The following is a 27,270-nucleotide window of genomic DNA, read 5'->3' on the forward strand; positions in this document are numbered from 1 at the left end:
GGGGACGGCAGCAGGATGGGGTCGGTGAGCTCTGCCTCCGCACACAGGACTCGTCCCGCCGCGCTGCGGGGACACGATGAAGGCCGTCCCTGTGTGTTTGCACAAGTGTAACACTAGGAGGGCCGGGCTGCAGGCGTGCTGCTGGACGGGGCGCCGGCCCTCGGTTCTAACTCGCTTTGTAAGGTCAGTGTGTACACGTAGCACTTTTTTTTAAAAAGAAGGAACAAACACAGCTCACCTCTGAACTTGAATAAATGCCAGTGTTGGCAAAGCCCTGAGCCCTCGGCTCTAGTGTGGGATGTCCAGGCCCAGGGGCTGTGCTTGCCCCGAGCTGTGCAGGCGTCCAGAGCTGTGCGGGATCCCCAGAAGGAGCTCGGGCCCCGGCAGCCACCTCAGTATGCCGTGAGGAAGGGTCCCTGCGCCGCCGGCCCCGCAGGGCGAGGTTTGTGCACGGGGCACGGAGCGCGGACCGCAAGATGGCCGCCCTCAACAAAAATGGCGCCTGCGGCCCGCGCCCGCAAACAAAATGGCGACCGCGCGGGAGCGCTGGAAGGAGATGATTGGTTCCTGGGCGCATTGTCCCGCCCCCTGCGGCCCAGCGGCCAATGGGAACGCTCCTTACCGCACGGGGGTTGGTAGCCGCCCGGCACTGCCAAGCCCTCAGCTGCGGAGCGGGCTCGCGCCGCTTCCACGAAGGTGCGGTGCTCCCGGGACCGGGAGAAGGGCGGCAGCGGCCTGGGGGCTCTCCGGGCTCGGCTGTGCCGCGCCGCCGCCCGGGTACGCAGCCTTAGTGGAGCGCACGGCCCTGGACTGTACCCTGGGGCTGAAGGCCGCGCTGCCTCAGGCGGCTCCGGGGGGCGAGCGGCCCCCACACACCGCTATGGTGATCGCTGTGGGGCCCGGTGCAGGAGGCTGGGCTGCGCCCAGGTCCGGGCCCCGCCGGGCACCGAGCAGCGGGCAGAGGGGCACCCGGGAACACAGGGCGGAGCCGAAAGGGTGCGAGGGCCCTGCACGTGATGGGCACGTGGGCACGGGGCGGGCGGGAAGGAGGGCGCGCGAGGGGGCGGGGCCTGAAGAGAAGGGGCGGGGCCTGATGGGGAAAGGGGCGGGGCCCGGGTAGCACGGGGGCTGCGGTGAGTGATGGGGTGAGCGTGCAACATGCGGTGCGGTGTGCGCACAGTGTTTGTGCAAGGGAAGTGCGTGTGCAAGGACAGGATGAGGCGGTGCTGCAGGACAGCTGGTGATGCAGTGACGCGGTGCTGGGCTGCAGGCTGAGCATGGGGAGCTGCAGCGGTGCGGGTTCTGGCCGCTCCCTGCAGCGCGGTGCTGAGCGCAGGGCTGTGTCAGCACGGGGCAGGGAGCAAGGGTGAGCGGGGCCGGGCTGGCAGCCTTGGCACCTGCCCCAGGCTCCTGTGGGCAAGGCCAAGGGGCTGCCCTGCTCCCCTCGGGGCTACCTGGCAGCTTGGCTTGGGGTCCTGGGGATGTGGAGGGCTCAGCCGTCCCCTCTGTGGGAGGAGGGATACTCCGTGCCCCTTCCCACCCCGTGGGCAGATGGGGGTGGTGGCATCCAGCGGTGCTGGCAGTCACAGGCCTGGCAGACCCCATAGAGGGCTGTGGGCACAGGGGGGTGGGCATCCTGCATCCCATCGACGATCCCGCACTCACCGGAGCCTGGGTTGTGCCGTTGTGGTGGCGACGCCCTTTGCAGCCCCCCCCACTCCCAGGTGCTTTTTGCTCCGTCCAGCCCCACCCGACACCTCCCTGCAAACTTGCTGCGGCCGGTCCCAGCCCCGCCTGCCTGCCCTTCCTCACTGGGAGGAGGAGGAGGAGAAAGGGGAGGAGGAGGCTGTGGGCTGAGGCTGAAGGAACGCGTGGGAGCGCAGGGCTGCGGTTCAGTGGGACGGGACGGGACGGGACGGGACGGGAGGGCTCAACTCTCCCCACCACCAGGTACCACCTGGGCTGGGCAGCAGCCTCAGCGCAGGAATTTTGCTCTCTGCCCTTCGATCCCCCATGTGTCCACCTTGGGAGCCACAGAGGGACCCGGGAGCTGCCACCCCGCTGCCTATGAGTGGGTGCTGGAGGTGCCACGGCCGCCCTGGGGACACAGCTGTCATCCCCAATGGGTCCTCAGGGCCGTGGCTGATGTGTGGGGAGAGCCTGGGGCGCGGCCCTTCCTGGAGTGGGGCCTCTGCCACGCAGAGTGCCCTGTGGGGCCCTGGGGACCTCAGGGTGTGGGACAGGCAGCACCCGGAGATGCTCTGAAAGGGCTCACAACGGTCGTGCTGCTCCTTGTGTGTCCCGGTGAGCCCTGGTGCCTGCTCAGAGGGTGCTGAGCACCCCAGTGTTGGCAGGGGACAGGCAGCGTCCCCCTTTTGGGACACTGTGGACAAGGAGGACCCCATGCACCATCGCCTGCGGATAACTGCAGCCAATTGTGTGAGCGTGGGGCGGGTGAAGGACTTGGGGATGGGATAGGCTTCCCTTGTCTCATCCCCCCTCACCTGTTTCTGTCCCCCACAGTACACCGGGCTGCTCCATGTCGAGGAGGCTGCGGAGGAGCAGGAGGGTGGTGCTGGAAAAGCCGTGGCAGAGCCTGGAGGAGAGAGGCAGCGCGCAGCCGGACCAGCACCCTGCACTCGCCAGGTGGGTGCTGCGTCCCTGACTCACAACCCCCATGTCCTGCAGTGCTGCACCCCTGAGCCACAGCCTTCAGGCCCCCATGGCCACGGCTCAGTGGCTGCTGCTCCCGGCAGATCCAGAACCTACGACGCCTCCACCTGCATCGAGACCCCGGAGGCATCGGGTCAGCCAGGATCCCCAAACCCGGTGAGTCCTGGGGGCGAGGAGGGGGGACCCCATCTCCATTTTGTGGTGGGTACTGGGGGTGCCAGGGCTCAGCCCCACTCCTCGGCTTCCCCACAGCTCAGCAAGCGCCGTGCTGCCTTCCACAAAGCCTTTGAGGAGATCGCAGGGCGCGAGGCTCTGCTGGCCTGCTTCTCCTGCGCCTGGCAGCGCGAGGTGCCCTACCACGGCCGCCTCTATATCTCTTCTGGGCACCTCTGCTTCCACGCCAGCCTGCTGCTCAGGGACATCAAGGTGGGGGCGGGGGGAGGGTGTGGGGTGGTGTGGGGGCATGGGGTCTGACCACGCTTGCTCCCCTCAGGCTGTTGTCCCGGTGGCTTCTGTCTGTGCCCTCAAGAAGACCAACACGGCGCTGCTGGTGCCCAACGCACTCAGCATCCGCACGGAGCAGGGGGAGAAGGTGAGCTTGGGGAGGGGGCAATAGGGTTGGGGCCATGGGGGGGAACTGACTGCCCATCCCTCTGCCCACAGTTCCTCTTTGTGTCACTGCGCCGGCGTGAGGCCACCTACCAGCTGCTGAAATCGCTCTGCAGACACCTGCAGGTAGGCAGTGTGCTGGGTAGGGGCTGGGCTCTGTGCCCCCTGCACCCCGCTGCAGCTTTCCTTGCGCAGGACGATGCCTGGAGCCCCCCAGCCTCTCCCCTCAACCACAGCACTGAGCAAAGCCCTAAGAAATCCTTGGTGAGGGAACGGCAGCAACGGCACTGCATGGCCCCAGGGAGGGCTTTTTGGGGGAAATGTGGTGCTGAGAAGCCCCACCCCCTGCCAGCCCCCCACCCATCCTCCAACAATCCCTGTCCTCCTGCAGACCTCGAGCCACTCAGACTTGGAGCGGTGCACACCAGAGCCTGATGATCTCCTGGAGCTGCAGGGTGAGCAGCCGCCCCAGTGTGCCCCCCACAGCCCCCACGTGCCCCCCACAACACCCCATAGTTCCTGCAGGCCTCCCTTCTTGGGGCCACCTCGCGCACCCCGCTGGGTCCCAAGGCACTCGAATGGATCCCGGTTATGTGCAGATGAGCCGAACCCGACGCTGAACAGAGCAGAGGAGGATGAGGAAGAAGAGGAGGAGATGGCAGAGGACACTCCAGTTCTGGGCAGAGGTGAGCAGTGTCCTTGGCAGAGCCAAGACGCCTCTCTTGGCCACGCTGCTGTCCCCAACACCACCTCCTCCTGGCAGGGGGACCCCACACAGCACTGGCAGCCCAAAGCGCCGCACAGCTGCGTGCTTTCAACACCATCATCGTGCTCTACCTGCTGCTGTGAGTCCTTGGGCAGAGGCCACCCCCACCCCCAGCCCTGTGTCCCTGTCCCTGACCTGTGCTGTCCCCAGGATGGTGGCCTTGCTGCTGACCTCGGGGTACATCGGGCTGCGCATCCTGGAGCTGGAGCAGCAGCTGGCGGCCATGGGGGCTTGGCCAGAGCTCCGCCTGGTGCAGCGGTGAGTGGGGGGCAGTGGCCCCTTCACCCCCAGCTCAGTGGGAACCCTTCACCCTGCCCTCCCTCCCAGGCACAAGAAGACGTGAGGCCAGCAGGGACCTGGCTGACACCAGGCCACCAGCCCATGGGACCGGCTCTGGGATGCCCCAGAAGGTGGGGGGGGTCCCCGCATACCTTCCAGCACCCCCAGGGAGCCCCCGCAGGCCGTGGGGCTCCATCCCACCCCCTCCCCCCCATGCTTCACCCCCTGAACTCATTGTGTGAGCACTGATCTGAGGGCAAAGCCAGAGCCAGGCCCCCGCCCTGGGAGGCAGCCACCCCCAGGGGTGCGGGCACAGCGGGGCCTGGTGGGCACAGGGAGACTGAACTATTTTTATTAATAAAGAGCTGACGTGGTGCTACCTGTGCTGCACGGGCCGTCTGTGTTACGGGGTCCCCCACCACAAGGCTGACGGTTCCTCTGTTCCTCGGGCTGTGCACAGAGGCTTTGCCCTCCCCTCACCCCCCCATAGCAGCAGCAGACTCGCAGCGCTGTTATTTGTGGGAGGTCGAGGGCTGGTGCTGCAGGAGGCTCCAGGTGCAGACGTCCCGGGCGGTGGTTTGGGGGCTGCAGAAGGACAGCAAAGGGACGTACCCTGAGCTGCCCCCCGGCCCCGCAGTGCTCTGGCTGCGGGTGGCCACTGCAGAACAGAAGGAAAATGGTGAGGGGGGGCTCGGGCGGGTACTGCAGGGCACACTGCCATCCCCCCCAGCTCTTACCGTACTCCTTGCCCAGGATGGGGCACTCCTGCCACAGGAAGGCTCCCCAACGCGTGCCAGGCCCTGGGTAGGCAGCAGGGACAGTGGGATCCCAGCAGGCAACCTCCCGCAGGTGCTGGTCATAGACTTGGGGGGGGGAAAACAGGCTGCAGAGCTGGGGGCGGGCAGCAGGACACCTCCCAGCTCCCCCTCCACCCCCATCCTACTCCCCGAGGAGCCCCGCAGCCTCCCCCTCCCCAGCTCCTGGGTTAGCGCTGTGCTTTCCCCTCCCACTGCCCCCCACCCAGCTCCGTACCAGGGGGCAGCGGCTCCAGTTCAGGAGGGCCGTGTGAGCGCTGCCAGGCAGTGCCATGGGTGAGGCCGTCCCTGACGTCCTCTGCCCCGTGGCAGCTCGGCTCCGTCCACCAGCTCTGCCCCGCTGCATCCCTGCCCAGGGGGGTCATCTTCCAGCGCACCGCCTGCCTCACCACTGGTGCACAGCGCGGCCCCCGCAGCGTCACGTACTGCTCACTGCGGGCAGGAGGGGACATCAGGGCCTGCAGCACCCACAGGGCTCAGCCCCCCGCTCCCACCCCTGCCTCACCTGCCCAGGGGCAGAGGGAAGTCCGTTTCGAGGGTGCTCTGCGGCACCCAGGCTCTGTGCACCCCCGGCTTCATGCCCAGCCCTGAGAGCCCACAGCAGTGCTGGAATCAGCACCCGAGCAACGGCGACAGTGGCAACAGGGTGGGGGTGGGGGGGAGGGGGCACCTCTGTGCCACTCGGCGCAGGGACCACCGCCCCATTAGCAGGCAGCACTAAACTGCTGTGTCCACACAGAGCTCAGGGCGTCCCCAGAACACCAAGGTGAGAACAGCCGATGTGTAAATTCACAACTTGTTTAATGCCAGTTAGAACGCTTTACATGGAAAAGTTACAACTCAATACTTGTTTCTGTTTGTTTTTTTTCTTTCCCCCCTCCCCACCACACGATGCTGTATATGTAACAACGCCACACGGTCACAGACTGTCACAGAGACTCCGGGCTGCCCCCTGCTCACAGACAACAGCTGATGAAGGCTTTCCTCCTTTCCCTGGTTAATGAGGGCAGCAGGAAGGCACGCAGCCCCACGCTCCCCCACTGCCACCCTCAGCTCCCACACAACAGCTCAGCCCCCACCCCACCCCCAAACAGCCACCTGCAGCCCCCAACCTGCGCTGGGTGGGATTCGTGACCATCAAATCCACTCAGTGCTCCACCACCACATTTAACAGTGCCAAAAAAAAAAACAACCAACCAACCAAAACCCACAAAAGATACATCAGGAGGCCTTCAGCCCAACCCCAAACTGAGTGCTGTGCTCCTGCTGCAAGAACGGAGTGGTTGTGCCAACGTTGGGTTTTTAGAATTACACCCAGTGATACTGGAGGGGCAGCAGGGGCTGCTGGATGTGACGACAGCTCACAGCTGGGCACCGTGGGGCTGGTGGCACCGCTACCCATACAGCCTGCTTTCAGGAAAAGAAGTACTGCCTCTACACCCTACGGAGAACAGGTCAAGGTCTATATATACACAGCCAGGGAAATCCCAAGGAGAGGGAACGGCACGCACAGCCCGGTGCGGGAGGGAGGGCACGGCGTTGGCACACGGACACGGTAAGACAGAACAGGCTGCTGCAAGCAGAACAGCTTCTCCTTAAATTAAAAGCACCAGACGCACACGTGAGCGCTTTGCAGCACTTCCCACGGCACTCAGCACCCCAGGCACACAGACACAAACTCTCTTCCCATACAGCTTCAACAACGAAGAAAATCAACAGGTCCCCTGGCATCAACGTGGAGATTAAAAAACAGAAAGGGAAACACAAAGGGCAACAAATTCTGCCTGGCTTCACAAAGAGAGCCCCCCTCTCACCCCGGCGTGGCGTCCCCCCTTCCTTCCAGCCAGAAGAGGCCAGGCTCCCTCTGAAATAAACCAGATCCCACAGGAGTGGTTTTGTTTCTCAAGCACATCACAACTGCTTTTGTCCTCAGGAAGGCTGTCCTCAGGAACCAACCCAGCACACAGCTGGGAGCTCCGCATGCACACCGCTTTGCTTTGCTTTTTAAAGCCATTGTTGTGTTTTGGTGTTTAGTTTAGTTTTTTTCTTTCTTTTTTTTTTTTTTTCTTTTTTTCCTTTCCCCTCTCTGTTAAATAAAGGACTGGCCTAAAACACACCACAGCGATTTTAAGCTGCTTTGAGCGCATTCCCTCCGAGGTGGAGCCTCTTCAAAGCCCAAAGATGTTATGTTTGGAGGTGGCTGGAAAGCGGGCCAGAACCCAGCAGCTTCATGGAGCCAGCACTGTGGTACCTGCTTCATTTGGAAGAAATAAGTGGTTCTCTGGTGCAATGGGGATCCCAGGCTCTAAAGAGTGCCTTTAGATAGCAGAGAGGCCAGCGCTCAGCCGGGGCATTGCCCCACAGGGGCAAGGATACTCTCATCTCTCCTGAGAGCATACAACACAGCAGTTGGGATGGCCTTGGTCCGGTCTCAGTGGTCCATGTAAACACGTTTTCTCCAGTACAAAAGAAAAAACAAGGGTTGGAGGGCGCTGGTTTGACCTCTTCTACCCGTACCCCTTCTACAAAGGATGAATCCATAAACCTTTGGCAGTTCCCTCCCACCCCCCACCCCCCACAGCCCCAGCGAAATGCTGCCCCAGCGCCGTTCACAAGCACTGTTTAATCAGTGCCTGTGGGTTCGTCCTCCAGGCCCAGCGGGGCTCCCTCCCCTCCCGGCTGCTCTCTGGGGTCCCATGCACACCAAAGCAGTGGTTCCATCCTGCTGCGTGAGGCTGGACTCTCCTGGGCCGCAGGATGGGGGGGGTTTACCGTATCCTGGTGAAGAGGTTCAGAACGGATACGGACTCCTGAAAGAAAAGGTAAAGCAGCACTAAGCACTGCAGAGCTTTAACCACCGCCACGCTGCTGAGGTATCTCAGGGCACAACATTCAAAGTCCAACACCATAAATATTCCCATGTGGTTTTTTTCCTACCTCCCCCCCACCCCCCCAACCGATAACAAGGAGCGTGGCAGGCAAGTGTGCCATTCCCACGTCTGTGTGCAATGCTGCACCACAGCCCCACACCCAGAGGCAGCAGAGCTGCCCCCACAGAGCCCTCCTTAGGGCCTCAGTGCTGCTATCTGCACCACACCCCGGAGCTCTGGGCACGGCACGCTGCTGGTACCCCCCGAGTCATCACTTCCAGCAGTTAAGCAAGGAGCTGAAGGATAATAAAATATGAGGACACCATCAGCTGACAGCATCACGCCAGCAGTGATGGATGGTGGTGGGCTCAAGGTGAGCACAGATCTGGGACAGCTGGGAGAATGACGCCTTGTCACGCTACCCTGCGTGTGCACAGCCAGCCTTTTATTGCGTCTCATGACTGCAAAGCCTTTTATATTGCAGCCAAGTTTAACTCTTAATTGCAACCATCCCTCAATCCGCAGGGTGAGGTTAATGGACCCAGAGGTGAGGCAGAAGGAGAGAGCAGACAGCCTGAATTCCTGCTGCAGCTGCACGCACCCTTACCTTTGTGGAGCGAGTTTTACTGAAGACGTTCCAGAACCGCAAGGTTTCATCTCCAGCTCCTGTCACGATGGCCTCCCCGTCAGGGGACATCGCCTGCAGCCAAGAGAGCAACTCTGAGCCTCTATCACATTCTTGAGGTTGAAAACAAACCTTGATTGGAATGCACGAGAGAGAGTCGACTCGCCTTCCCCGTGCCAATTATAACTGAGGCTATTCCTCCCCAGATTATAAACGTGCGTTAAGGCAGGAAGGGTGATAGAGCTGGTAAATGCCACTCATTAGTCACTGGGTTGGAATCCACCTTGCAAAACACTACCAGCAATATTTATCACCTGCCCGGACTCTGCCAAAAGCCCAACGTAACATAAGCAGGCAGTTAATCCACCCGGATCTCCTACCTCACCAGGTGCTTTGATACGGAATTAGGAAGGCTGAAGGCATCGTGTCATTCCCTGCTTGCAGTTACCAACAAACAGTGACCGAGCCTTATGGGAGTGAGAAGAGATCCTGTGCTTCCCTCTGAAGAGTTCTGGCAAGCTTTGCTGTTCATTAATAAAGCCTCACACTTCCATAGCAGTAAATCAAAGTATCCCTTGCAGGCAAGGAAAGCAGGCAGAGCTTTTTTCATCGCTTGCGGGGCAACGCTCACATGTCTCTACCACACCAGAGGCAGTTGACAGTGCTCCCATCTCAGCACATGTTCAGCAGCTGCTGTGGAAACACGGCCACTGCTTACCAGGTACAGGACTCTGTATGAGTGCCCCGTCAGCTTCGCTACTTGAGTGAGCGAGGGGTATTTCCAGACGAGGATCTGGTTCTGCGAGTACCCGTGGGTGCTCACCTGGAAGGAGAGAGGGAAACAGACGTTGTGTTTCCTACCACGAGGCAGCTCAGCAGCGAGGGCCACGCAGAGGGACTCACCAACTCGTTGGCGTGCTTCGACCAGGCCAGGTTGCACACCTGGGAGCCGGTGTCGATGCACTGCAGCGGCTGCCCTGTCAGGGTGTTCCAGAAGCGGATGCAGCGGTCAGCGGTGCCACCACCGGAGGCGAGGAGGCCGTGCTGGTGTGGAGACCAGGCAATGGCTTTCACTGCAGCCAGGTGCTCCGTGTATTGCTGCACGGGGCTCAGGCTGGAATGGTTCCAGACGAGGAGCTGGAGGAGCGGAGAGGAGAGGAGGGATGTGAGCAAAGCCGCGCCGCAGTCGTGCGTCCGCAACACCCACAGAGCACGACGCTGCACGGGGATTGATGAGGGTGGTTGGGAAACGTGATGGCTCCTCACAGCTCTGCCCAAGCACAGCCAGCTCAGCTCTCTCAGCCCTACCCCCGTCTCACTCAGGCACTGAGCTCAGCTGAGGAGCCACCGGACCACAAAAGCCTTCAGGTTAAGCTCATAAAGCCAAAGATCTGGCATCTCTGAACAACAACTCAAGACCTTTCATCTTGGGGCTGTATTGTTCCAACACGCGGCTAAAAACACACTGAAATTCATCTGCAGACATCCTGACAAGGAACTGGGTACAACCATGCTGTCACACGTACACTGGGTACATTCACTACCTAGCAACCCGCTCCAAAGGGCTCTGAATGCTGCTTCTTTGGAACAGATGCTTCCTCCATATGGCACTCAGTGAGATACAACTCTGTGCCATAGGTATTAGAACTTACATAGCTCCTAAACTCTGTTTCCTTCTGCATGCGTGAACATTATTCACTGTACACTACCTAAACCAAGGCAGGAAGTACAGCTTAGCCTTACTGAACTCAAAACCGAGTCAAGTTATGGATTTAATTAGCCAAACACAGGTGCAAAATTAAATTTGCCTCTTTAATTTTATTAGAGAGAGAGGACTGAGGAGAAGCTTAGTGTGATTTACAGTTGGACGCGGCCCAGCAATTGAAATAAGCGCCCCTCCACCAGCAGCTTAAAGAAAGGGGGGGGCTGACGGTTCTTGGTGAGGATGCAGAGATGCCGAGCCTCACGTGAGCAGCACTGAGCACTGTACCTTGTTGTCATTCCCCCCAGATGCCAGGAGCTGGTGGTCTGTGGACCACTTGAGCCCGCAGACCTCCTGCCTGTGGCCCTGGAGCCGCCGCTCCGACTGCAGGGGGGGCGTCCGGATGTCCCTCTGGAGGATCATTCGGTCCCTGCTCCCAGAGGACAGCTGGTCTGCGTTCCATGCCAAGGCACCTGCGAGAGAGGGAGACAAGAGGCGTAAGAGCGTGCTTTGGGGGCCCTGCAGAGCAGGCAGAGCGCAGCTACCGGAGCTATGAGAGACCAACCCCATCTCACGAGGCAGTAAAGCACAAAGGCAGAACTCAGAAGGTATCTGACCGCCCCAAATCTCATCTCAGCATTCAGATTCAACGCCTCTGATAAAAAACAACACAACAGTCCCTGAAATACACAGAACTGGAAATCTCAGTGAGAAGCTGCTGCCTGCAGGGCTGAAAGCGGAAGCAGGTGGCAGTGAAAAGCGGTGTTGTAACCAAACTGAAATGCCTCAGACATGGAGGAAACACCTGCTGCAAGAAGCACTCAAACACCACCACACCCAAGATCAGAACACCACAATTACTAGGTGGCAACATTTTCAAGGCAGCTCAGCACACAGCAGGATATAAATATCAGTTCTGGTGCCGTTTGAGCTCTGCTATTTCTAGCAGATCCCTGGCAGGAGAAAAGTGGAAAAAAATAAATAAATCCAGGAGCTAAACGTGCAGGATCTTCCACCTCCCACCTCCTTACCAACTCTGGCTGTGTGTCCCTCCAGCATGGAGAGCTTTTTTCCTGCAGCTGCATCCCAGATCTGTACAAAGCCCTTGTGAGTGCCAACAGCCACCAGGGTCCCCTAGACAAACAGAAAACCACCATCAGTAAGACTAGTAAGCATAGACAGATGTCAAACAAAAAGCTGCGTGCTCAGGAAAAGCCTCAAGATGAAACCCGTGAGATGGAAAGCATCCAGAGTTCTTCTATCTTCCATCTCTTCCCTGCTGGAGAGTCACGTAGCCAGGATGGAACGTATTTGTTGTAGCATTTTATTGTGGAGAGATAGAAAAGCGACCTGGCTTTTTCCCTCCCATCTCTCTTATTGAATACCTCAAAATACAAGAGGTTCCTCTCTTTACCCCCTCATTTAGCAGAGACAGATTTAACTTACAGCACACAGGGAATTCAGGGCAATACAGAAAAATAAACCAAAGAAGCTAAAACTGGTGAGGAAGGGCTACCCAGCTACAGTGATAGCACTTCAATTTCAGTTGCTATTACAGATAATGTTATACTGACCCGTTCTGACCAGCCCACGGATGTCACAGAGTCTCCTTCCACAGAGAGATCACACAGCCGGGTCACCTGGAAAGATAAGACACCATTAGTCTGAAAATATACCATTAGGTGCTGCTCTAATGAGGGAGGGGCTCGGGACGGAGCATTACAGACACTGAGCTCCTCACACAGTGCATTTCCACAGCTGTGACAGGCTCTGTGCCTGGGTAACACCTGCAGCAGTGGGTTTCCTGCTCTGCACTTACCTGGCTGGTGCAAGCACTCCATAGGTAAACACACGTCCCGAGGCCAACGCTGAGCACGTTCAGAGAGGACCAGTCCACCAGGTTCAGGTAGAAATCATCCTGCAGTTCTGGGGCATCCAGCACTTTGAAAGGAATCTTGGAGATCTTCCGAGTTGGTTTTCGAGGCGACCTTAGCAGCTTCTGACTATTTACAGACATAAAAACAACTATAGGATACCACACATCACAGCAGATTGCACAGATGGATGCAGCTGCTCTTGAAAGCTAATCTGCATTTTTACAGAAACAGAAAGAGGCAGTAAAACTCCTTCCAGCAGATAAGAATAGAAGGAATTGGGTTCTGCCTCTGCAAAGGAGCTCAGTAGCAAAAGGTGAACTGGCTGTGGTTGCTCAGACAACACATCCTGCAGGTCTGAGCAGGCTGGACACCTGCACAGATCCCTAGGGAACTTGCCTGTCCGTATTTATTACCTTTCTCAGACTTCCAAAACCAATCCAAGTGGCAATTTCAATTGCCTTAGGAAAAAAAAAACCAAACCCTAGAGAACCCAACCCTTCCCTTCTTTGTGCAGGATCAGTAATACCTTTTGTTGCTGACAGGAGACAAGGAATACGGTGAGACCTCATTGCCATCGTCTGGACTGGAACGTTTTGTGCTGAGGGAATACTGCATGAAGAAAGCACACCTCAGCACATCCACGGGTGAGAGGATCCCTCACAAAACAGGCACGAGTGCCTGGCTATCTCCAACACCCACTGTCACTTTCTCAGTCTTCTCAGTTCCTCCCTACTCTCAGTGTTCCAGATGTACACCCACACAAGATTAATCTCCACACAAGTCTGAGACCTTGGTTGGGTCACTTACAGTTTTGGAGTGGGTAAAAAAGCTTCAGTCCCACTCAGTTTCCTCGGCAGTACAGAAATAGGAAGCACACAGCTCACTACAGGTGCTCGTACTGCCTTTACAAGCTAACAAATTTTGGTTCTCAACAGCTTACATAAGTAAAGTCACAACACTAACTTGCTTTCATCAGCAGCTTCACAGAAGTGTGGGCCTTGCTCCCCTCGCACAGACTTACAACCTGCCTTTGTCTGAATGCAACCAACTTACAGTGAAGAGAGACTTCTTCTCCGGAGTGGAAGGCTGCAACCTCCTGTCCTCTGTCTGTGGGTCCTGCACTTTCTCAATCCCTGCTCCCAGGAGCTCGTTCTTCAGCAGGGCAGAATAAGCAAGGCCATCTGTGAACCCAAACAGGAGCTGAGGCAGAGCGTTCTGGAGCCACAGACAGCTCTGCACAGACTGAGAGGACCACGACTGCTCAACCTGTACACTCATGGGGCTCTTAATAAGCCTGGGATTCCCAGTTATTAATTCCCAGGAATTACAACTCTTAGTGAACTCCTCCTCTTTCCTCTCCATCAGAAAAGTGCGTTGTGACAATAAATCACAGAACACAAACGTGCCCTTGCTTCCCAGATGCCCATCAGTAGCCTGCTGAGGTGACCTCCATTCACTCCCACAACACGTGCATTTCAAGTTGCATTTTTAAGGACACCAGCGTGGCTTCTGGCACGAGCACCCAAATGCCAGCATTCACCTGGTCCTGAAGTTGGCACCAAATGGAAATAAAAGCCGCAGCTGTGGCTGCTAGGGATAGAAAGAAGGTCTCACCTTTGCCGTTGTCTGACGTAGCATCCTTTGCTTTTCTGTTCTGACTTGGTGATTTTTCATTTTCCTGAAAGGGGAAAAGATGCAATCACTGTACAGAAACGTCTGTATGCAGAACACCCAACAGACAGCAGGCTGCCACTGCGGGGCAGAAGATGCACATTCAGAGCAACTCTTCAAAAGAAGGTCTGAGGCCGTGCTGCAGATGATACACACAGCAGCTCTGGACAAAACAAGGCACAGCAACTTCCTTATTCAGAGGTTTTGGGAGGGGAGCAGAGCTTACATTTATTCTGTGGAAGTTGATGCTCCAGTTGGCCCCAGCTCTCGAGGGAATGAATCTGTCTCCATGTTTACTGGGAGATGACATTGGAGAATTGGAAGGTGTCAGGGTTCTTCTCATCTCTGCTACCTGAATTAAAGAATGAGAGAAATGAAGGAACACAAGCACTGGTCTCAGTAAGGGGTCTGAAAAACATCAAAGAGGTCGCATCCAAGCTAAATACGCCTAACCAGAAGGGTAAGGCACTTGCTCATCCCCATCACAGAGCTGCTAGAGAGGCCAGAGCAGGGCAAGGTGCCTGGTGTGTGAGCTGCAGGAACCTCACCTGCGGGCACACCTGTTTTGATAGAACAACTGATGTTGGAGAGGTCCCCCAGCTCACTCCTCCAGCCTGTCAAACTCCCTCTGACTGCAGCTCCGTCCCAGGTACGTCAGCCCCTTCCCCACAAACCTGGGGACTCCACCTCCCTCCCAGACCACCACCCTTCATTTCTGCTACGGCAGAGTTAAGGGAGACTGCCAAAAGCCTTGCTAAACTCAGCATAAATGACATTTACTCCCTCCTCTCCTCCAGGAAGTGAAACTGTGCTGTCACAGACGGCTCCCAGGAAGGTCAGGCATCATCTGCCCTTGTTACGTTAGTGCTGCTCCGCTCGTCTCTGGAAATGTCTCCAGAAGGATTTGCTCAGGGACTGAGAAACACTGGTGCTGCCTTGCCCTGCTCTCTAGTGCCCTCTTGGGCTGCTTTGGCCTCCAGTCCTAAGGCTGTTCTGTTTGTTAGCCCTCAACATCTTCACACTCTGCATGCAACTGAGATGATTTGCAAAAGGCATCATCGTGCTACAAAATACACCTTAATTCATTTTTGCAACCCAAACTGAGCCTGTCTGTGTCAAAGCACTGCTATTTGGTTCCTCCCAGAACAGCTCAGGAACTCACACCTGCTTACAGCCCAACAACAGACAGCTCCCCATGTCTCCCAAAGCTCAAGAGAAAGGAAACAGAGCAGAGCTCAAACCCAGGCTAAGGTCAGTGAGCACAGACATCTGTACTTACACAGGGCATTGTGTTCTCATTCTGTATGTTGATTTGGCGCAGGAGACGTCTCTCATAATCCTGGTCCATGCTGGAAGGATCAGGGCTGGGGAGTGCAGCAATCTCAGGGCTTTATGCTCATGAAGTCCAATCAGTAATTAGTCTGCTGCAACAGACAGGGGAAGAAACCCCCCCCCAAATATTACGACTCCTCGCTCAGAAGCTGAGGACCGAGCACCCAGCCTCTCCTTTGGCACTTCCCACATTTCTCCCATATGTTCTTTTCAGAGGCAGCCACCAGACTGAGCAGCGATCAGCTTCCACCAAACACAGCCAGCCACCAGGGATGGCATTACAGCCAAAAACACCTCGTAAGCCTTTGGCATTTTTCAGTGATGGAGTTAGAAATATACAGTACTGAAAACGCTCGTCACATCCCATCTCACTCCTCCTTTTTAGCTTATTTCTCACTACATATACCTCCCCGTCATCTTCCACATCCATCCTTCAAGCCAACAAGACCTCTCAAACCAGGGGGTTCCAACCAAACGCATTTTTTACACCAAGAATAAGAGAAAAGCAGTGTGCAGAACCCACACGAGGTGCATGATCTGTTAGGGATGCCACCCATGGGAGGTTTCTTCTCCAAACGGCTCAGCTCTGTGATGCAGATATAGACATGGATCCCATTACACAGCAACGTGCTGCTCTGAGTTCTGGAAACCCAAGGCATGGGCTGAGAGAGCTTCACACACTGCAGCTCCAAACTGTACAAACATGGATTCTAACCCCCTTAACCCCAAACCTCACCCTCAAAGGCTGCAAAGAAATTCAGCAGCACACCAATAAGACGAGGTCTGTCCTACGAGAAATCCATGCTATTTCTGCCTTCCCAGAGCCTGTGCAGTCAGTGCATCCTGCACACAGCCCCCAGCCTGCTGTGTGCTCACTGCCACCAGCTCCAGGGTGTCCAGGTTCCAGAAATGCCCTCTTCTAGCTGGCTGAATTCGAGCTGGATTTGAAAATCAAAGTGCTGCAAGGTGGAACTGCAATATTTTTGTCACCTGCCTGCATTCAGCCTTCAGGTTCACTGCAGAACCAAAGCTGGAGATGCTGCAGATCCACACCAAGTTGTGTGCTATTTGTGTGCTATTTGTGCCTCTTTTCCACCTCTGATGCCACAAAACACCACCCCCTCCTAGCAGACCAGAGCCCAGCCTGCAGTTCAGTCCTGAGGTGACAAATATTTGATGCTGTGCAACACACTGCACATCCATCAGTGCTCTGAGACCTCACAGAGCCCCAGATCAGATCCCTGCACTGACCTGAAGGCTTTGTGCCAGCTTTGGCCCTAAACAGATGGCAGAGGGGCACTGCTGTGCTCACCTGAAACACTTGGGGCAGAGCCCTGGGTGAAGCATGAGGAGCAAAGAGCCTCACACAACAGCATGGACCTGCATGTGCCAGGTAACGCCTGCAGGAAACCAGGGGGCAACGGCACCTTTGAAGGAGCCTTTGTGAAAAACAAACAAGCCCACACACCAATAAGCTTCTTGGCATGCTTTTACAAGCCCAGAGGACTTTCACCCCACGGAATTATCTTAGATGCATGACTTCCTTTGAGAAGTGCTGTCCTCACTGCCTCTTGCACGTGAGCAGTGCTCAGATATCACCACCACTTGTAGGACAGATGTTCTCCTAAACCCTCCTCCTTTCCACACCTGGAAGGAAAGGAGGGAAGCCAACATCTGCCACGTTGTGCTCCCAAGATGAGCACTTTCAGCTGCTCACCTCCCGAATTGTGCAGCTCACCAAAGCTGAATTGCAGAGCTCAGCCTGATAGAAGAGGAAACCCTCCTCACTGCTGCACACAGAGCCAGATCCCCGGCCAAGGGGATCCCAGGTTTCCTTCCCAGCTTTTATTCACTTAGGAGAATTGCAGATTTGCTCCTCTCCCTTCCCAGATCACGTTTTTCATTCCACACACATCTCACTGCAGATGACAGCAGCGGGTTGATCGGAGCAGACACGACAATCACACACACAGCAGGGAACCTCTCAAAAAAAAAAAAAAAAAAAAACAACCCAGCATCACCATTAAACCCCTTTTTATCGCCTGCAGGCAGCAGTTCTGTCTTCCTTTCACCTTTTCACCGCAACGCTTCATAAAGACGAGAGCCACGCCTGCTCCCAGGGAAGCCAAAAACAGCACAAAGTCTGCAGCAGCACAGGAAGCCACGGGCTGGGAAACACAGAGGGCGTCAGGATGCAATGAGCTGCGGGGTCAGCGCTGTGTCAGCCCTCGCCTGTGGGTCAACAGGCAAGCTGTGCACCTCATTAGCTGGAAGGCTCCTAACAGGTTCACCTATTACGAAGTCAAAACAAACAACAGAGGCCACAGGAAAAACAACAACAACAACACCACCACGCTCTCCGGTTTTAGAGATGCAATAATTAACAAAGGTATGTCGAGAGTGTTTGTGCAACTCTTCCTTTTCTGGCTCAATGAAGGCACTGAGTATGGATCAGGTTTGGCCCAGCACCCACCAGGTTCTGTCACCTCCCTCTCCTCCTGCACGTGCAAGGAAGCAGCTCCTGCTCTGTGCACGGGCAGAGTGGGAAGGAAACATCTCCTCTGTGGTGCTGTGTGCTGCACAGGAGCTGTCTCTGGTGATCTCCTCCCGCTGCATGTCACACAAGGGACACACATCAACGCTGCAGGGCTCTGCTTTCAGATGTCCCCTCTCCCAAAATGCCAGCAGCCTGGAGGCCATCACCCGATCCATGACCAAACCTCACACGGCTTCCTCTGTGCCACCACAGCCCTGCATCTCACCTCCCAGCCGAGCTGAGCTGCTGGCAGTGCCTCTTAGGACTCTGGGATCAGGTATTGAGGGTGGAGTTCATCTGCTCCAAGTGCCAGAGACAAACAGAACTTGAGGAAGCAAGAAAGCAAGCACACCATGTACATCTCATAGCATTTCACAGACCCTTCGGGGCTTTTTTTAAAGCAGTTTGTGTGCTCTGCCCTGCTGCGTGTCACACCCGGGGCAGCAGAAGAAAAGCACATTGCCTCCTCGAGGCCCTGTAACCTCCGATGTGCAGCACTTACAACCCACAGGCAGCCTGCAGATTGTTTTCCACCACAGCTCCTAACTCTGGTCATTCAGTTTCATTTCTAAATGAAAACAAAAGCTTGCAAAACACATTCTCCTGCTTATCTCCCCTTATGCCTCATAACAAAGTTATAAGCAGCTGTTAAGAGCACCCAGCTCCAGATAAAAGCTCTGCTTTACCGAAAGCCTTATTGTGAGTCAAGTGCTCTAAAAGCCAAGATTAAAAATTTACCAGCAACTCTGTCCATCAGCCCCACTGAAGACAGGCAACTCAAAGTGCTTCTAAGCTACTGGAAATGCAGCAGTGCCCCCTGGTTAATTCACTCAAACGGGGCCGAAGGATTCAGAAAATGCAGCAACTTCAGTCGACAGCCCCAGAATATTCTGCTTCTGCATAAAATAATAGTAATAAAAAAGATCAGTCTTTATTATGAAGTGCTGCTGCCAGCAGGGTAACAGCTCTGCGAGGAACCTTGGGCACAGAACACCAGGCTAGCATCATTAAACACCCTAACTCAATAAGACTGAGCACTTCACAAGAAAATGAGCACTATGCCTTCAGGAGAGCTATAAATCACAGGAAATCCATCTGAGCAATAAAGCCCATGGCATCTCTGATGGATGACTCTGCTCTGACAGCTGCCTCCCCCTTTTCCCACAGGCAGGAGATGCTTTTAAGACCTCAACCCTGTAATTCACCCAACATATAAAGTATTTCCCTTTTGGAAAGCATCGATTCATTAAAAAATAATAACAAAGGGCACAAGGCATTGCTCAGTTCCTTCAGACCACTAAAAGCTGTCAGAGGACCAGCAGCACAGCCCCAGCTTTTGCTGCACGTACACACACAGCTCCCGACCACAGTTTCTGTCCCTGCTTCCTAGCTCTCTCACCAGAGCACACACCACAACCCCAGCTGCCATTCACCACTGTGACACGATTGAGGAAGCTGCCTCACAGCAGCAGAGCTGCTTTCCAGGACTGGCCAAGCCCTCCTGACAAGGCAGCAGAGGGCAGCTACACGAGGGATGCACTCTGGGCAGCTCAGACAGATGCTGAACAGCACACCAGGGGACAGATGTGCTGCCCGTTACCCAGTGAGCCCGACGAGGAGAGCACAGAGTTCTGCAGGCAGAGGCTCAAACCGCCAACGGTCTGCAGCCCCACGCAGCTCTGTGACAGCAGAGGAGCCGTAAGACGATTTCTCAGCTCTCCCACTGAAGCTCAGCCTCACCCCGCCACGTTTGGGCCACAGAGGAAGGGCACAGCGTTGCTGCCAGGCCCGAGGGCCCTCAGAACACGGGGGAGACGCAAAGCCACGACGCGGGGGAGCCCCGCCCGGCCCGGCTCCGCCCCACCAGGCCCGGCCCCTCCACAGCCCGCCCCTCCAGGGCCCACATCTCCGGGGAAACGGGCGTCCGGTCAGCCTTAGGGGCCCGCCCCGCTCGGACCCGGCTCCCCAGAACCGTGAGGCAGCCCCAGGCCCGGCCGCCAACCCCACCCGCCTACCTGCCCGCCGGCCCGGTCCCGCTCCGCCTCTGCCCGTCACCAGCGCCGGCCCCAGCTCTCCCGCAATATGGCGGCCGCTGCTGGCCGGAAGTCCCGCCCCTCCGCGCGGGGCACGACGGGAGCGCCCGTCCGCCTATTCGAATGAATACAGGAAGTACCAGCGGGCGTTGCCATGACAGCGGCGCGGCCTGCTCCGACCCGTGGGGCCTCGGCGGGGAGCGGGCCCGCCCCGTCCCGTTGCTCATTGTTCCTCCGCCGGGCTGCGTTTACAGCAAGCACTAATAAACGGAGGCTAAGGACAGCCTCGATCATTCCCTTAAAATAAAACCAAATGACACGGAGCGAGGGAGGGAAGCCCCGTCGTGCCCCCCTCTGCCGGCCCGCAGCCCGACCTGCGCCGTCCCCGCTCTCCTCCAGGCCGGGCCGAGGCGGCGCCGCCCCGCCGTGACCCCGCGGCCGAATCACTTCCAGGGCGACCCAGGCTCTCGATTTGAAAATGCGGGAGCGGCTGCTGGTGCTGCTGTGCGCTTTGGCGAGGCGGGCGGGAGGGCGAAGGAGGGCCATGGCCGGGCGTTGGGACGGGCCGCAGCGGCGGGCGTGGATCCGGCATTATTACAGCCAGCGGCAGAAACGGCTGATGACGGTGAGGGGCGGAAATGGGGACGGGGAGGTGGGGAGGGGTGGAGGTCATAGGGACGCAAAGGACGGGGGTGGGAATGGGGCTATCAGGGTGAGCACGAAGGGCTGGGGATGTAGAGGTGTGGGGACGCGGAGGTGATGGAAAATGGAATGTGGTTTGGGGGGCATGGAGAGACAGTGGGGGGTGGGGGGGGCGCAGATGAAGCGTGGGGATGTGAAGGATGCAGAGGTCACAGGGACACAAAGGACAGATGGTGAAATGGAGAATGTGAGGCTGGGCGTGAAGGGATGCAGAGGACACAAAAAGTGGGATACGATCAATGGGGGTGGGGGGTACAGTGATGTAAAGGAGGGGGCTTGGGGGGCATAAAGGATGGGGGATCAGAAGGATAAGGGACAGGAGGTAAATGGGTCACAGGGGCACAAATACTGGGGATGGGGACACAAATGATGGGGGGGGCCAGAAGAGGGGGGATTTGAGCATGAAGGGCAGGGGTTGCAGAGGGGATACAAAGGACGTGGGGTCACAAAAAATGGGATGTGACTGATGGAGGACATGAGGACATAGGGAGATAGAAGATGAGGTGTGGGGGACACAAATAATGGACACAAAGGACAGGAAAGACACGGAGGGGACACAGGTCACAGGGACACCAAGGGTAAGGATCAGGGTGACAAAAAAGGGCTGGGGACCTGAAGGACATGAGAATGAGAGCTTGGACACAAAAGGCAGTGCACAAAGTACAGAGGAAGCAGAGGATGTAGGAATGTGTGGGACAGGGGATGTGAAAGATGCAGAGGTCACAGAAATGTGGGGGACAGTGACACAGTGGGATGAAGGGTGAAAGGCTGGGAACGGAAAGGATGGAGAACAGGAAAGACACGGGACAGAGAGGTCATAGGGTCTCAAAGGATGGGGACAGGAGGGGCACAAAGGACAGGTTCCTGGGGCTTCCCAAGAATGCAAAGGTTTGATCCCCCTGCAGGAGGTCCTGGAGCCCAGGGCCATTGGGCGTCCCTTCATCCTGTGCTGCTTGAGCTTGCTTTGTCCTCAGAGGGCAAAATAATTTGGTCTGAGGGGGAATTAGGGTTGGGGAGCAGCTGTCTCACAGCCCCATGGTCTCCCCGCAGCTCCTGATCGCTCGCCGGAGGAGAACCAGCTGCTACTTCTATCCCCGCGCCTGGCCCAGCCTGCGGGGCGCAGACTGGTGGGAACGGGTGGTCCTGAAGGAATTCGGCCCCCAGGACTGGTTGGAGAAGTTCCGCATGTCCCGGGAGACTTTCTTCTACATCTGCAACCACCTGCGGCCGGGGCTGGCCCCGCACAGCTCCCACTTCCACCCCACGCTGCCCCTGGAGAAGCGGGTGGCTGTGGCACTGTGGCACTTGGCCACCAATGTGGAGTACCAGACTCTCAGCCCGCTCTTCGGCGTCGGGCCTTCCACCGTGCAGACGTGCGTGCGGGAGGTGAGCTACGCCGTGGTCCTGCTGCTGAAACCCCTCTACCTCCGTCTGCCCGACGAGAAGGAGCTGGAGAACATGGTGCGCATCTTCCGCACCCGCTGGGGCTTCCCACACTGCATCGGAGCCCTGGACAGCCTGCACATCCCCATCAACCCCCCGCTGCGCCTGAGCGCCGATTACTGCAACGGGCAGGGTTGGCACTCCATCCTCACCCAGGCCACCGTGGATGGGCTGGGCCAGTTCTGGGACGTCTCCACCGCTTTTCCCGGCAGCATGGAGAACAGCGCAGTGCTGGAGAGCTCCAGCCTCTGGGTGCTGGCCAAGGAGGGCCGGCTGTGCCCCAACCCGCCCAAGGACTTCATGGGCAAGGCACAGAAGTACGTGCTGCTGGGTGACGCCACTTACCCCTTGCAGGACTGGATTCTCAAGCCCTACCAGGAGGATGAGAGCCTCACCCAGCGCCAGCTGCAGTTCAATTATCGCCTCAAGCGGGCGCACAGCGTGATCGAGAACGCCTTCCTGCGCCTGAAGGCCCGCTGGCAGATCCTCCTCAAGTGTGATGACTGCAGCCTGGAGCTGCTGCCCACCCTCGTCCTGGCCTGCTGCATTCTGCACAACGTCTGCGAGGCGCACGACAACCCATTCAACGAGGAGTGGCTGGAGGGCACCGAGCCCACCGAGCTGCCCAAGCCTTGCCAGCCTGCACCCGCTGCCATGGAGGATGGCCGGGCTGAGCAAGTGCGTGAACTGATGTGCCAGTACTTTGAGAACTGTGGGGAGGGCTGACGGCTGCAGGGGGAACACACTGTGCTCCTTCTTAGGCCCTGTGGGTCGGTGCCAGCCCTTCAGTTCATGTTGATTTTTGCCTCTCGGTTGCAGGCAGAGGGATGTATCTCACACTTGGGCTCTCTCTGCAGTATAGTGATGTGCTCTGTACTGTGTGAATAAAGCAGGGTCATGGTTGGCCGGGGAGAGGGTTGTCAGGTCATCCCATCGCATGGCTGCAGCCCTGGTGTTGGCAGGACTCAGAAGGGTTGGAAGTGAGGAGGCAGAGCGCCAAAGCACAAAACCCATTGTGCAAATGTGTGCAGACGTGGAAGGGGAGGAGGAAGCAGAGCAGTGACTTGCTGTGGGCTGGCACCAGCTGGGAATGGAACTGCACCTGCAAACCCAGCTCTGCAGGACTAAAATTTTGTGCTGGGGGTCTGAGCCTTATCCCATTGTGCTGCTGTGCAGGGAAGCACGCAGCTCTGCTGCTATCGGCTGAGAAATCACGCAGTGGTGGCTGAGCCCCGTGGCACACTGCTTCACCGTGCCAAGGCAGGGCTGGGCACAGACACCTTCCTCAGCACTTTGTTCCAGGCGGTGGGCGGGGGAGCAGCTCAGGCATGCCTGGCTGCACCAGTCTTCCCACGGGGATGGATCCGGGCTCGGGGGGCAGTGGGGTGGCTGCCACATCCCCGACTTGGCTGCAGCCCCAAATCTTATCCCTCCTGGCACCCACTGTGCTGAGATCTGCTCGCCGGCTGTCAGCATTGGATGGGGTCTGTTTGCAGCCTGTCCCGTTTTCACACATTGGTGCATTTTGCAGCCAAAATGTGATGGTGCGTAGCCAGGAGGTGGGACCTTCAAGCTGCGAGCGTGGGAGAAGAGCTGCAAAGCTCCCTGCGAGGGGCTCAGCACCGCCAGCCTCGGGCCATCTCACACCAGTGATGGAAGATCAGTATGCCTAGGAGAGGGGTGGGTGGGAAGGCACATCCGAGAGCACTCTGACACCCATTAGCAGCAGCAGGTTGGGAAACAGCCACAGGTGCAGAGCTCAGAGCAGGAATGCACTGCTGGGTGCCTGCGGGGCTGGGGCCTGGATCACAGTGGGTTCAGAAATGCCCTTGGCTGAGTGCACAGCCCAGGCAGGGGAGGGAAAATGGTGGCTTCTAATTCTGTGTTTGGGCTGCGGGGCACAACTGGGGTGAGGGGACCGCCAAGGGGAGCAGCGGGAGCTTATGGGGACGTCACAGGGAATCGTTGCAAGAGGGGGCATGGGGCAGCCTAGAAGCCATGCGGTGCCCTCATGGGGCAGCCCGGGGATCCACAGCATCTATGGCGGGGCGGCGGGGCAGCGCCGAGCACCGGGCCTCCACCGCCCTGCGCCTGCCCCAACGCCACCACGCATGCGCCGCTGCTGGCCTCTTTCCCCGTCCGCTCCCACTTCCGCTGGCGGCGGTCCCATCGCCCTCAACAGGAAGAGCGGTTGTAGGAACTTCCGGCGCGGTCACGTGGGGACCATCATGGCGGCGAGTGGTGAGTGCGGGTCCGGGCGGTTCCGGGTCCGGCGCTGTTTAGGGCCCGGCTCGTTACGGGCCGCTTCGCCCCGGTTCCGGCCCGGTTAAGGTCCCGGTCCCTCTCCGGGATCTCATCCGGCCGGCTCCGCTTCCACCCCCACCCCCGTCCCGTGGGGCCGAGCCCCACCATCGCACACGGCCGGGCCTACTCTCGGGGCCCGTCGCCGCGCGGGGCTCGCTCGGACGCCTCGGATCCTTTCTTTACACAGGAACGTGAGCAGAGAGCCGCGACCCCGAGCCCCCAGCATGGTGACCGAGGAAGAGGTGGCCGCCATCGGCCGCACGCTGCTGGACGCTGCCCAGCCGCTTCCCGCCCGCTTCCGCGCCCTTTTCACCCTCCGCAACCTGGGCGGCCCCGCGGCCATCGACTGCATCGTGCGGGGCTTTGCCGACAGCTCGGCGCTGCTGAAACATGAGCTGGCCTTCTGCCTGGGCCAGATGCGCGACCGTGCCGCCATCCCCGCGCTGCTCGGCGTGCTGCAGGACAGCCGGCAGGAGCCCATGGTCCGGCACGAGGCAGGTATGGCCCTGCAGGACACCACATGTCGGTGTGCCGCGCGTCACCACATCCCCTGGCCCGACCGGTTGGCCAGGCCTCGTCTCCCCACTGGCCGTTGTCATGGCAGTGGTTTTTGGGGAGGAGGACATGGCGGTGTGCCCGAGTGGCCAAGAAGGCCGATGGCATCCTGGTTGTGTCAGCAGTAATGCGGCCAGTGGGAGCAGGAGGTGATCGTCTCGCTGTATTCAGCTCTGTGAGGCTCAGTGCTGTGCTCAGCGTTGTGTTCCTCACTACAAGAAAGACATTGAGGCACTGGAGTGTGTCCAGAGAAGGGCAATGGGGCTGTGAGGGGTCTGGAGTACAGTGCTGAGGGAGTGGGATGGGTCAGTCTGGAGAAGGGGAGGCTCAAGGGGCCTCGTGGCTCTCTCCAACTCTGTGTTGTGGTGAGGGAGGGTTGGCCTCTGCTCCTGGGTAATCCTATCCCAGTGGTCGGATGAGAGGGCTTGACCAGGGGATGTGGTTAGTGGGCATGGTGGGGTGGGATGTCAGGTGGAGTTATGATCTTAGAGGTCTTTTTCAACCTTGTGATTTTGCCCAGGGAGGCTGTGGATGCCCCATCCCTGCAGGCATTCAAGGCCAGGCTGGATGTGGCTCTGGGCAGCCTGGTCTGGTGGTTGGTGACCCTGCGCGTAGCAGGGGGTTGGAACTGATGATCATTGTGGTCCTTTTCAACCCAGGCCGTTCTACGATTCTATGATTTTGGGGTGTTGGGACACAGCTGCATCCCTGAGACTCCCTGAGTTTCTCACACCAGTGAGTGTGGGGGAGGGTGGACAGCCTGAGACACACCCCCACCTGCTGACATCTTCTTTCCTCAGGTGAGGCCCTGGGTGCCATTGGGGATCCTGAGGTGCTGGACATCCTGAGGCACTACTCAGAGGATCCCGTGGTGGAGGTGAGGCTGTCAGGGGGGCAGTGCCATGGGGTCAGCATTGTTGGCATGGGAGGGTGACACTGGGGTCTGCAGGGTGACACAAGGGACTGGAGCCACAGTTGCTGTCACAGCCACACAGCTCTGCTGCTCAGAGGAGCTCTGTGCTTGCTCCCAGCCCTGTGCAGTGCCTCCACACCGTGTCCCCGTCCCCACAGGTGGCAGAGACGTGTCAGCTGGCCGTCAGGAGGCTGGAGTGGCTGCAGGAGCACGGGGAGGAGCCAGGCAGCAGCCCCTACCACTCGGTGGATCCTGCTCCCCCCGCCGAGGAGACAGATGTGGCCACGCTGCACGCAGTGCTCCTGGATGAGTCGCGCCCGCTGTTCGACCGCTACAGGGCCATGTTTGCCCTGCGGAACCTGGGGGGCCGTGATGCTGTGCTGGCACTGGCTGATGGTAAGGGCTGGCCTGGGGCTGTCTGCTCGCTTTGGGTCTGCACGGGTTAATCCATGATTGGATTTCCCAAGTCCAGAGCTGCGTGGCTGCTTGCACTGCTGCTTCTAGAGCTGCCTGTCCCTCTACTCGCAGAGCGCTCGGTGCTCTCTGGTGTCTCACAGCCCCCCTCCCCTCACTGTCTCTGTGGGGTTTGCCAGGCTGTGCTGGTGTTTCCTGGTATTGGGGAACTGCTTCCCCATCCTGCAGGGGCTGAGGACATCCAGCCTCACTCTGAGCTTTGGAGGTTATTCTGGAGAAGGGTGTGCATGTGTCCTGAAAGGAAAAGGGGCAGAGCACAGTCCATGACCCTGCTGGTTACCTTCTGCAGCCCCAGGGAAGCCGACGGTGCACGCCAGCATCAGTGTGAGCCAAGGGTTTGGAAACCCTGTGCGGTGGCTTCCCTCTCCCACAGCAGCACAGGAGGGCTGTGAGGCAGTCAGCACTGGGGCAGTGTGGGGGCAGGGGGTGGCATGAGGCTGCATCCCCTTCCCCCAGAGCCCCGCGTGTCTGGGGAAAGTCAGCCCCCACTGTCTGCCTTACGGCTTCCTCTGCCCCACAGCGTTTGGATCCAGGGCTCAGCTCAGGTTTGGGGGCCTCACTCTCACCTCCTCCCTCAGGGCTCCGTGCTGGCAGCGCTCTCTTCCGCCACGAGATCGGCTACGTGCTGGGCCAGATGCAGGACGAAGCCTGCGTCCCACAGCTGACTGCTGCACTGTGCAGCCGTGCTGAGAACCCCATGGTGAGGCACGAGTGCGCCGAGGCGCTGGGCTCCATCGCACGGCCCTCCTGCCTGGAGACCCTGCGTGCCTTCGCCCAGGACGAGGAGCGGGTGGTGCGGGAGAGCTGCGAGGTGGCTCTGGACATGTACGAGTATGAGAACGGCCCCCAGTTCCAGTATGCTGATGGGCTCTGCAGGCTGCAGGCTTGAGCCCGGCTGGGCCTGCTGCCTCCTTCCCCCGGCGTGCTTTCCCTGTTCGCCTCCATCGGCGCGGATCCGTGGTGGAGGCGGAACCGGGTTTGCTCTCTGGCACAATTACAGCTGCCTTCTGCATCCAAATCCAGGCTGAGCTGCTACTTGCTCCCCGTTTCCTGGATCCGCGCCGTTCCCCGCCCGCAGCCTGGCTCAGGGC

The 27,270-nt window shown here is 58.2% G+C and overlaps 5 protein-coding genes across 14 annotated transcripts; 3 read left to right on the forward strand and 2 right to left on the reverse strand.

Annotated features, from left to right (window-relative positions):
• Positions 1-41: 41 nt before the first annotated feature.
• On the forward strand, positions 42-4,706 carry LOC104914647 (uncharacterized). Of its 8 annotated transcripts, none has more exons than XM_085212052.1 (12): positions 42-183; positions 2,524-2,646; positions 2,757-2,829; positions 2,926-3,099; positions 3,167-3,265; positions 3,337-3,408; positions 3,478-3,546; positions 3,674-3,737; positions 3,882-3,968; positions 4,046-4,127; positions 4,199-4,306; positions 4,376-4,706. In XM_085212052.1, the coding sequence occupies exons 1-12, from the start codon at positions 77-79 to the stop codon at positions 4,389-4,391; spliced, it is 1,074 nt and encodes a 357-aa protein (XP_085068178.1). In that variant the 5' UTR covers positions 42-76; the 3' UTR covers positions 4,392-4,706. The 8 variants fall into 8 exon arrangements, with proteins under 8 accessions (XP_085068178.1, XP_085068177.1, XP_010723103.1 ...); XM_010724801.3 differs by lacking the exon at positions 42-183 and adding an exon at positions 635-777; XM_010724802.3 differs by lacking the exon at positions 42-183 and adding an exon at positions 833-996.
• Positions 4,347-5,785, reverse strand: TEKTIP1 (tektin bundle interacting protein 1). The gene is made up of 4 exons (XM_010724796.4): positions 5,648-5,785; positions 5,360-5,574; positions 5,065-5,190; positions 4,347-4,985 (listed from the first exon to the last, which is right to left on the reverse strand). The coding sequence occupies exons 1-4, from the start codon at positions 5,719-5,721 to the stop codon at positions 4,840-4,842; spliced, it is 561 nt and encodes a 186-aa protein (XP_010723098.1). The 5' UTR covers positions 5,722-5,785; the 3' UTR covers positions 4,347-4,839.
• A 141-nt stretch (positions 5,786-5,926) lies between these two features.
• Positions 5,927-19,918, reverse strand: FZR1 (fizzy and cell division cycle 20 related 1). The gene is made up of 14 exons (XM_085212047.1): positions 19,771-19,918; positions 15,167-15,308; positions 14,114-14,239; positions 13,831-13,894; positions 13,270-13,397; positions 12,743-12,825; positions 12,159-12,342; positions 11,914-11,979; positions 11,371-11,473; positions 10,628-10,812; positions 9,541-9,774; positions 9,356-9,460; positions 8,620-8,712; positions 5,927-7,952 (listed from the first exon to the last, which is right to left on the reverse strand). Exons 2-14 carry the CDS (start codon positions 15,233-15,235, stop codon positions 7,911-7,913), a joined length of 1,482 nt encoding a protein of 493 aa, XP_085068173.1. The 5' UTR covers positions 15,236-15,308; positions 19,771-19,918; the 3' UTR covers positions 5,927-7,910.
• A 2-nt stretch (positions 19,919-19,920) lies between these two features.
• Positions 19,921-22,845, forward strand: LOC104914649 (uncharacterized). Of its 3 annotated transcripts, none has more exons than XM_010724807.3 (2): positions 19,921-20,413; positions 21,541-22,845. In XM_010724807.3, exons 1-2 carry the CDS (start codon positions 20,267-20,269, stop codon positions 22,657-22,659), a joined length of 1,266 nt encoding a protein of 421 aa, XP_010723109.2. In that variant the 5' UTR covers positions 19,921-20,266; the 3' UTR covers positions 22,660-22,845. The 3 variants fall into 3 exon arrangements, with proteins under 3 accessions (XP_010723109.2, XP_010723110.2, XP_085068174.1); XM_010724808.4 differs by lacking the exon at positions 19,921-20,413 and adding an exon at positions 20,872-21,068; XM_085212048.1 differs by lacking the exon at positions 19,921-20,413 and adding an exon at positions 21,083-21,378.
• A 1,169-nt stretch (positions 22,846-24,014) lies between these two features.
• Positions 24,015-27,197, forward strand: DOHH (deoxyhypusine hydroxylase). The gene is made up of 5 exons (XM_003213180.4): positions 24,015-24,174; positions 24,425-24,735; positions 25,593-25,669; positions 25,864-26,101; positions 26,758-27,197. Exons 2-5 carry the CDS (start codon positions 24,462-24,464, stop codon positions 27,066-27,068), a joined length of 900 nt encoding a protein of 299 aa, XP_003213228.2. The 5' UTR covers positions 24,015-24,174; positions 24,425-24,461; the 3' UTR covers positions 27,069-27,197.
• The last annotated feature ends 73 nt before the right edge of the window (positions 27,198-27,270 follow it).

Source organism: Meleagris gallopavo, chromosome 30 (assembly GCF_905368555.1).
Source record: "Meleagris gallopavo chromosome 30, MGAL_WU_HG_1.1, whole genome shotgun sequence".
Lineage (NCBI taxonomy): Eukaryota > Metazoa > Chordata > Aves > Galliformes > Phasianidae > Meleagris > Meleagris gallopavo.